Source organism: Hemitrygon akajei, chromosome 1 (assembly GCF_048418815.1).
Source record: "Hemitrygon akajei chromosome 1, sHemAka1.3, whole genome shotgun sequence".
NCBI classification, from domain to species: domain Eukaryota; kingdom Metazoa; phylum Chordata; class Chondrichthyes; order Myliobatiformes; family Dasyatidae; genus Hemitrygon; species Hemitrygon akajei.
This window is the reverse complement of record NC_133124.1, coordinates 127,165,685-127,175,917: the sequence shown is the minus strand read 5'-3', so window position 1 is coordinate 127,175,917 and position 10,233 is coordinate 127,165,685. Positions and strand designations below refer to the sequence as shown.

Sequence of the window (10,233 nt, the reverse complement as noted above, 5' to 3'; positions counted from 1 at the left end):
TGGATAACTAGCAGTTGAAGAATTGATAGAAGAAGAAAGACTAGCTGTATCAGTCATACGTAAATTGAAACACACAGTGAAACTCATCATTTACGAAAAATCAAATCAGAGAAGATTGTGCAGAGCAGCATACAAGTGCTGGCACAGTTCTGGTGCCAATGTAGCATACCCACAACTCACTCACCCTTACTCGTACATTTCTGGAATGTGGGAGGAAACCTATGAGATCACGTGAAGAATGTGCAAACTCTTTACAGACAGCAGTGGGAATTGAGCCCTGATCTTACAGCAAGCACGGCGAAGCATTATCTTACCTGCTATGATTCCCGGTCACCTAAAGGAAGAGCAGAGTTTGGGGCTAAACCACAATACCAACTGCTACAGACAACTGTGGTGGTGTGCAGCTTGTAACCTCCTCAGTTCGTGAGTGCATGAAGCAGCAGTTTTTATCCATTGTTGCTCAGCTGCTCTGCTACTAATTCGAAACTTGATTGTTGACAACAGTTTCTGTAATTGATGCCACTGTGTACTTGTGCTAAAGAATGACAATATCCCTCATCTGTCAAAAAATGCTGTCGGATATAGATCAGCAGGAAACCATTTGCTGCTTAAACAAAGAAGCTAAGCATAGATCTGTTCATTCTGAATGGACTTTTAAAAGTTTCCCTTAAATGCTTAGTCTTTTTGAAACCAAGGAGATCAACTAATCAATGGGAAAAGACAGGTATCTACAGCAAACAATCGCAATAATACTCCGATGGACTCCAAACAAAGGATATCTGCAGTTCAGGCCTCTACTCTGCTCTCAAACACCAGTGACCTGGAGATCCTGTGAGCAAGAGGCACGAGGAGGCACAAGGGCTGGTCAGTCAGTGCAGATGGAGCTTGAGCCTGGAGTCAGGGAACCTGTCATCAGCAAGTGTGGGGATCGATACACTCATCTGAAAGTCGAAGGTGATGTCCGACAGCTGGAGACTGGAGGTTAGAAGCTTGCCCTGGAGTTAGAGAACTGTCCAGGCATGTGGGTGGGCGGAAGCAAGGAAAAGGGATTGTTTTGCTGCTGTTGTTGTTGCTTGTTCTTTTCTGTTTTGTCATGTTCTGTGTGGTTCTGCTGAGCATTGTGGGCATGCTATGTTGGTGCCAGTGTGTGGCTACATTTGGGGGTTCTCCCAACAAATCCCTAAGTCGTGTTGCATGTTAATGCAAATGACACCTTTCACAGTAGGTTTTGATGTACATGTGATAAGTAAATCTGAATCTATTTTTGTTACCTGTTATAGAAGGCAGCAGATTAGCACAATCTGCTATAAAATAAGGTAAATAAATATTATCTGTTTTTAAATTGTTGTAATCTCCTTTCCAATCTTCCTAGTATTATTTATGATAGAATGGCTGTCACACTGAGTCAGAAAATGAGTGCTCAAGTCCTACTCTTCAGCACAGCAGATCCGAACTGATATGCAAAGAACATAAAGAAAGATGCAAAAAAGTAGGCAGGCCAATTCATTGCAGACACTACCCATCCAGCAAAGCCTTTTCCAAAAGATCCATCCTAGAAAAAGTTACAGTGCTATCAAAATAAAAGCTTCATGCCATCTTAAAAATTTCTTCCCCCAGGCAATTAATCTGATCAACTATTCTAGATCTCTCACTACGCCCTCATCCGGTAACTGCACTGTAAGCACATTAAATCACATTTTATAATAATGCTTACATTGTAAATACATGCTGGTATTTGTGTATTTTTGCACATTTTATTCCATATCTGTACTTCCAATTTTATATTTATATAATTCTTTATTCTTTATAATTGTTGAATGTTTTTGTTGCATGTTGCACCCTGACCAACACACCACAGAAAGTTCCTAATACATATAAATGTACACTCACTTTATTAGGTCCACAGGTACCTATATGTACCTGCTCGTTAATGCAAATATCTAATCAGCCTATCATGTGGCAGCAATTCAATGCATAAAAAGCATGTAGACATGGTCAACAGATTCAGTTGTTATTCAGACCAAACATCAGAATTGGAAATAAATCTGATCTAAGTGATTTTGACTAGAATAATTATTTGTGCCAGATGGGGTGGTTTGAGTATCTCAGAAACTGCTGATCTCCTGGGATTTTCATACACAACAGTCTCTAAAGTTTGCAGAGAATGATGTGGAAAAAAATCATCCAGAAAGTCATAATTCTCTGTGTGAAAATGCTTTGTTAATGACAGAGGTCAGAGGAGAATGGCTCAAGCTAAAAGAGAACAAAATTAACTCAAATAACCATGTGTTACAACACAAGTGTGTAGCGTAACATCTCTGAATGCACAACATATTGGACCTTGAAGTGGATGGGCTACAGCAGCAGAAGACCAGGAACATACACTCAGTGGCAACTTTATTGGGTACAGGAGGTCCCTCATAATGTGGCCACTGAGTGTATATGATGAATGAAATTGATCCTTGATATTCCACAGGAAGGTTGAACCACTGGAAGTCCTGATTGGATGAAATTTTAAACTGAGATTCCCTCTGATCTGTCAATTGGATATAAAAGAACATTTGCCCCAATGGTAGAGTTATCCCGAGCTCCCTCTCTTTTCCTGAATTATCCAAATGTTGACTGGCTGCCACAGGAATTTGCTGTGTGTCGATTGGCTGCTGTGATTCCTCCTGTACACAAATGAGTACTCTTTAAATCACTTTAAATTGCATCTAAAAAGACTTGAAAGTGGAATTTTGTTTTCCTTGATCAAATTGATGTTATGGTCCGGTATGGAGCCCACATTCTGGGTCTTGATCCGGTCCGCGGACTCCTGACTCCGGGTCTTGTAGCCGTCCCTTCTTTCGTCCTTGAGCCCAATTAGTCACACCGGTGGATCATGTGGCTTGTTTGGACTCAAGGAGGCGCTCCTGATGCCCATCGGCTGGTAGTGTATATAGGGTGCTCTGGGACTGAGTGGAGTTGAGTTGAGGGTTCTCCTGTTCCTCTAGTGGCCCTGGCTTGGAGTTCACCTTGTTAAAGATGAGCTGTTTGAGTAAATCTGGCAGTCACCCTGGACCTAGTTCCCTTCCTATCCCTTGCCTCTGTTGGGCAAGCCTGGCTGGACTGCTGTTGTCTGGTGGGGGACTCTGCCCCTTTCCATCCCTTACTGCTGATGGGTTGTGCCCTGCAACCTACCCAGGTCCCTGTGCTCCTGCCTGGGATGTCCAGGCCCTGCCTAGGAGTTATGCGGCCTGCCCAGAGGTCTCTGCCCCTACTTATCCCTTGCTGCAGATGGGTTGTGTCCTGCAACCTACCCAGGCCCCTGTGTTCCTGCCTGGGAGGTCCGGACCCTGCCCAGGAGTTATGTGGCCAGCCCAGTGAACTCCTAGACCCTGCCTGAACTCCAGGATCCTGCCTTGCCTGAACTCTAAGACTCTCCCTGAACCCCAGAATCACCTTGAATGTCACGTCCCTCACACACACCACGGTCACCACATCTTGTCTATCCTTCAGTTATTCCTGTCCTGCCCCTAGTACTTCAGTGCCTGCGTCCTGCACTTGGGTCCAGCCTCCTGTCCCCTTATGACAATTGAGTAACGAAGACATTTTAACCTGGAGCCTTGAGCTATGAACATTTTGACTGTTGCTTCAGTACCAGTTTATAAATTGGTAAATTTAATTTCTTTTACTCACTCTTCAAAACAGTGTGAGAGCAAGCATTTTCTTTCTATCCTCTGTAAAATGAAGAACTTTACTATGATAATATTAAAGGTATTGGCATACAAGAAATATTGAGTGAGCTTTCTCTTTGGAGTGAAGGAGGATGAGAGGTGAATTGATAGAGGTGTACAAGATGATCAGAGGAAGAAATCATAGATTGAGTGGACAGCCAGAGACTCCTTTCTCCTAGGGCAGAAATGGCTAATACAAGGGGGCATAATTTTAAGGTAATTGGTGGAAAGTAAATGGGGGGGGGGGGATGTCAGAGGTAAGATTTTTACATGAAGTACATGGAATGCCCTGAAAGGGGTGGTTGGCAGAAGCATGTACATTAGGGGCATTTAGGAAACTCTTAGGCACATGGATGATTGTAAAATGGAGGGCTACGTAGGAGGGAAGGGTTAGATGCTAGAGTAAGTTAAACGGTTGACACAACATCGTGAGCAGAAGGGCCTATACTGTGCTCTAATGTTCTCGTGTTCCATATTGCTAAAGACGGTGACATTTAAAGATATTTTCTGATGCTGTTTGCAATTACCAACTAGCTGCAAATTCAAGGAGCTGTTTCACATCAGATATGAGCCTGATGAGGAAACAACAAGCTGTGACTGTTGCAGCCAGCAGGCTCTCTATGCCTTAATATACATTTACTGCACTGCTTTCTGTGACCAAAACATCTCTAATGTTCCCCACTCTTTATAATACTAATTTGCATGTTCACAATAATGGCAGTAACAAATTCTTTTCATCAATCGGTAATCATGAATTTATGTTTTTTTTTAAAGACTGGCTTTATTTGTTACATATACATCAAAATATACAGCAAAGTGGGTCGTTTGCTTCAAACTGTATCAACGAGGATTGTGCTGGGCAGCCTGCAAGTGTCACCTTGCATCCAGTACCAGCGTAGCATGCCCACAACTCACTAACCGTAAACATACGGTACATCTTTTTTGGACTGTGGCAGGAAACTGGAGCACACAAAGGAAGCTGTTATGTTTTGAAACTTCAAAACAATAAACTAATTCAAAGGAACACAGGGGAATTCAGAAATGCAGGTGTAGTTTTGTCTTTACTTCAAGCGAGATGCACACGTATCATGTGGTAGTGTTATGATGTATACATTTAATGTATTTCACATATAATCTGTAATGAGTTATTTAAATGAACAAGGATGCTTAATCAAACAATATATATATACAAGATTACTCAAATATAATTGAAATATTAAATACAAAAAAGAAACCCACGAGGTCACGGGGAGAATATACAAACCCCTTACTGGCTGGAATTGAACCCCAATCTTACCCCAATCTTAAGCAGCGTTATACTAACTGCTATACAACAGTCCCAACCTGTCACCTTTCAAAAATGAGAAATTTGCATTCATATAAAGCTGCTCACAAACTAAACACATCCCTAAATACCTCAGTGCCAATTAACGGCCTGTAATTTTTATGTGGTTAGATCCAGCAAACAGGAATGAAAGAAATTGTTCACATCTGTGCTTAGAAAACAGTTGATAGGAATACAAAATTAAAATGGAAATAGCATATCAGACAGGGAGTTAAAATGTTACAGGTGAATGTCCTAACAGATCTGAAAGTATTTTGAGATGTAACTGATAACTAGTACTGAGACAAGTGAGAGGGGAGGGGAGGGGAGAATGAAGGGGATGCCAGTGAAAGGATGGAAGTCAAGAAGGATTCATTGATAGAGGAGATGACCGTTCCACTAATGGGACAAGTTAAGACACAAAAATCGGGTCTTTAGTAGTATTCCTGATAAAGAATCACTAACAACATCAGCAAGCCAAAGAGAATGGAGGCATTGTTCATGGCAGGTAGTGTTGAGGAAGCAGGGAGCCTGCAGAAGGACGGACAGATTAGGAGAATGGCCTAAGAGGAGGCAGATGGAACACAGTGTTGGGAAGTGTACGGCCACACACTTTGGTAGAAGGAACAAAAGCTTAGACTATTTTCTAAGTGGGCAGAAAATTCAAAAATCTGAGGTGCAACGGAAATTGGGAGCCGGTGTGCAGACTCCCTGAAGGTTAACTTGCAGATTGAGTCAGTGGTGAGGAAAGCTAGTGCAATGTTAGCATTCAATTGAGAGGTAGTACAAAGACATACTGGTTGGTAGGTAAGTGGTCCCGTGATTGGGCTAGGATTGAATCCAGGGATTGCTGGGTGGAATGGCTCAATAGGCCTGATGGGCCTCCATGCTGTATCTCAGTAAATAAATAAAAATAAATAAATTCGGTATCGACCATCAGACTGGCTGATGCTTGTGGAATCACATCCCACCTTTCAGTTAGGCATTTACAGCCTTCTACACACAGTGCTACATTCAATAAGACTATAACAGATAAGAACAGAATTAGACCATTCGGCCTGTCAAGTCTCCTCTGCAACTTCCATCATTTCTCTCTCAACCCCATTCTCCTGCCCTCTGCTTGTAAACATCCATGCCCAGACTAATCAGGAACCTAACAGCCTCTTCCTTAAATACACGCAGTGACTAGCCTCCAGAGCCACCTGTGGCAATGAATTCCACAGATTTACAATCCTCTGGCTCAAGAATTTCCTTCTCATCTCCATACTAAATGGACGTCTCCCTATTCTGATTCTGTGCTCTTTGGTCATAGACCCCTCCACTATAAGAAACATCCTCTCCACATCCACTCTTACCTAGGCCTTTTGACATTTGATAGGTTTCAATGAAATCCCCCCTCATTCTTCTAAATTCCAATGAGCATAGGCCCATAGCCATGAAATTTTCCTCATACAATAAACCTTTCATTCCAGGAATTGTTCTTGTGATCCTCCTCTAAACCTTCTCCAATGTCAGCACATCCTTGATTAGTTAAGGGGCTCAAAACTGCTCATAATACTCCAAACGAGGCCTCACCAGTGCCTTATGAAGCTTCAACATTACATCCTTGCTTTTATTTCTAGTCCTCTCAAAATGAATGCTGACATTGCATTTGCCTTCCTCACCACTGACTCAACCTGCAAATTAACCTTTACGGAAACCAGCACGAGGGCTTCCAAGTCCCTTTGCACCTCGGATTTTTGAATTTTTTCCCCCCATTTAGAGAATAGTCTATGCTTTTGTTCTTTCTATCGAAGTGCAGTACTGGCTTCCCATTTTCGGGACGTTATGGGTAAGTGGTGAACCAAAGGTAGACATTTTTCTTTCAAAGGAAGACTGAAGGGTGAGCTATGGAGGATTTCTTGGTGAAATAAACTAGGGGCAAATGTCTGCTTTCTCAGTTAAGGAGTGGTGGTGATATGAGAAATCTCAAAGGGAAGAAAACAAGGGAGAAAGAGTTAAATACAATACATTTTAATTATACTTGTGGCTTGAAGCAGTGATAGAGGACATTGAATAAAAAAAACGTTAGCTAATGATACGTGCATCAGATAATCAAAGTAAATTTATTATTAAAGTAAATTCGTCACAATACGTCTCTCTGTGATTCATTTTCTTGCAGACATTAACAATAGAACAAAGAAGTATAATAGCATCAATGAAAAACTGCACACAAAGATAATAAATCAATGTGCAAAAGAAGACAAACTGTGCAGATGTGTGAAATACAACTACCATAGATTCCGGATTATAAGCCGCTACTTTTTTCCCACATTTTGAACAGCTTTGAACTCTGCGGCCTTTAATCCAGAGCGGCTAATACATGGTTTTTTTTCATGCCGCCTCGTAAACATTTTGCCTCGTAACAGTAGACCAATAAAATTGATGAGTAGTTCACAGAGGTCCAATGAAATTGTACGATAAATCAAGCGCACTTTCACAATTAAATTATTGTAAATCAGTCATTTGTACTCACCCTCATCAACATGGAAAACACTCGAAGAAAAGCATTGTGCTGCCTTTATGGCAGTTACTTAGTTTATAATATTTTCGCTTAGTAATTCATTTGTTAGTTAAAGTTAGAAGTGTTTTAACTATATTTGTTTTCTGTATTACATCCCGGGATGCTATGACGTCACACCCGGTTTCGCCGCGTCTTGTGGGATACCGGTTTGCGATAAACGGGAAGGTGGGGGCATTACGCGAGCACATCAGACCCGTGCGCATCAGACCCGAGCGCATCAGACCCGAGCGCATCAGACCCGAGCACATCAGACCCGATTGCGTTACGCGAGCTCATCAGACCCGAGCGAAAACACTGCTTTTAAGTTAAAGGCGATCAATAACTTTTCCTGGTAGGCTGCAGTATATATATTTTTACCAGTCGCTAGGAGATATTGGAATGTTGTTCGTGCTGTTCAGTAAAAAAGTATATGCAACGTAATTTGTGTTACCGATACGTATGTATATTTAAAAGTAGCCGTATTACAGGCACGGTTTGAAAAAAAGCATTTGCAATATATATTTGTTTGTTACCATATGGATTTAATTAAAAGTTAAAAAATCCTCACGTGTAATATCTTTCTGTGTAAATATCTCATATTACAACGTGGGACACCTGCGGCCGAAAATCCGGTGCGGCCTAAAATCCGGTGCGGCCTTTACAATTAAAAAATTGACTTTATTTCTAAAATTAGAGCCAGCGGCTTTTAATCAGGTGCGCTGTGTAGTCCGGAATCTACGGTAATAGTAATAAATAAATAAATAAATAGTACTGAGGAAATGATTTGTGGAGTTCTTGAAATTGAGTCCATGAGGTTGAGCTGAGTGAAGTTATCCATGCTGTTTCAGGAGTCTCATGGTTGAAGGGTAATAACTGTCCCAGTGGTGTTGGACCTAAGGCTCCTGTACCTTCTTTCCGACAGCAGCAGTGAGACGAGAGCACGCCCTCGATGATGGGGTCCTTGATGATGGATGTTGGTTGCTTGTCATGGAATAGGCTGGACTGTATCCACTACTTCATAATAAAGATAAAGATACAGTTAGCTCTATTTGTTATATGTACATGGAAACACAGAGTAAAATGCATTGCTTTGCATCCAATGACTGTACTGAGTCACCATGCTTTTGGCACTAAGGCAACATGGCCACGATTTACTAACTCTGACTGTACATCTTTGGAATGTGGGAAAAAATTGAAACACCCAGAGGAAACCCACATTGTCACGGGAAGAATTTATAAACGTGTTACAGTCAGCAGAAGGAATCGAACCCCAATCAGTGATCACTGACGCTGCAAAGCAATTGGGCTAACCACGACACTACCTTGACTGCCTAGATGGGTATGTTATACTGCAGAGTTTCTCACTTTAATTGTGTGCTAGATTTTTCACTACAATCTATTGCTAAAGCAGACATTGCTTCAGTAATAACTTTTAGATGATGCCATATTTCTGAGGAATATTTCAGGACATTGGATAATTTTGCCCAGAGGCATTGATTGTGTGGATAGTCAGAGGCTTTTCCCCAGGGCTGAAATGGCTAACTCGAGAGGGCACAGACTTGGAGTGATTGGAAGTAGGTACAAAGGAGATGTCAGGGGTAAGTTTTTTACGCAGAGAGTGGTGAATGCGTAGAATGGGCTGTCAGTGATGGTGGTGGAGGCGGATACGATAGGGTCTTTTAAGAGACTCCTGGATAGGTACATGAAGCTCAGAAAAATACAAGGCTATGGAGAACCCTAAGCAATTTCTAAGGTAAGGACATGTTCGGCTTTGTGGGCTGAAGGGCCTGTATTGTGCTGTAGGTTTTCTATGTTCTATGTTTCTAACATGGTCATTTTTGTCAATTGCATAGACGACAGCCAAAAATGCAAGCAAACACTAACTTCAAAGAAGAATGGCTATCAGACTATCAAGCATATAGAGCTGTAGACCTTCCAGTGTAATTATTAGGTTTTGCATGTGGAAACCATGTCAAGCCTCTGATAGCTGTCTATACCACCATCCCCCACCCCCCCCTCCCCCCCCCCGCCGCCCCAACCGCTAATACTGGCAAGGCACGGTGTGTAACCTTTTTAGTAACCTTCAAACCAAACACAATTTTAAACACAATTTTAACAATTTTAACCATACAAATCTAAAGACAGTCTAAATTCCACCAACATGTTAATTTTGCTACAAGAGGTGAAAATACACTAGATCCGGTTTACATTAACGTACCAGGTGTCTATAAAGCAGCCCCTCAACCCCACATTTGACTGTCAGATCACTTAATTCCAGCATTCAAACCAGTGATCAAATGGGTCAAATCAATTCAAAAGGTGTTGAGAACCTGGCCTGAGGGTACAATCTCTGCACTGCAGGTCTGCTTTGATAATACCAACTGGAGAATGTTCAGGGAGGCTGTTACCTATGGCAACCATGTTAACATCAAAGAATAGGTGGATTCTATGTCCAGCTATATGGAGAAGTATACGGAGGATGCTACCATCACCAAACACATCCGGGTGAGGGCAAATCAGAAGCCATGTCTTACTGCAGAGGTCCATGCCAGGCTGAGGGATCGTGTTGCTTCAGATCAGGTGATGCAATAGCTCTCAGGGAAGCAAGAACTGTGCCTTCCCGCTCCATCAGGAAGGCCAAATGGGAGCAT

At 41.9% G+C, this 10,233-nt stretch overlaps 1 protein-coding gene across 1 annotated transcript in view; it reads left to right on the top strand.

Moving 5' to 3' along the window:
* Nucleotides 1-281: 281 nt before the first annotated feature.
* cd226 (CD226 molecule) overlaps nt 282-10,233 on the top strand; it is an 81,334-nt gene continuing 71,382 nt past the window's right edge. The window contains exon 1 of the mRNA XM_073051682.1: nt 282-981. Within this exon, the coding sequence (XP_072907783.1) occupies nt 711-981 (271 nt within the window). The 5' untranslated portion in view covers nt 282-710. The remainder of the gene's footprint in view (nt 982-10,233) is intronic.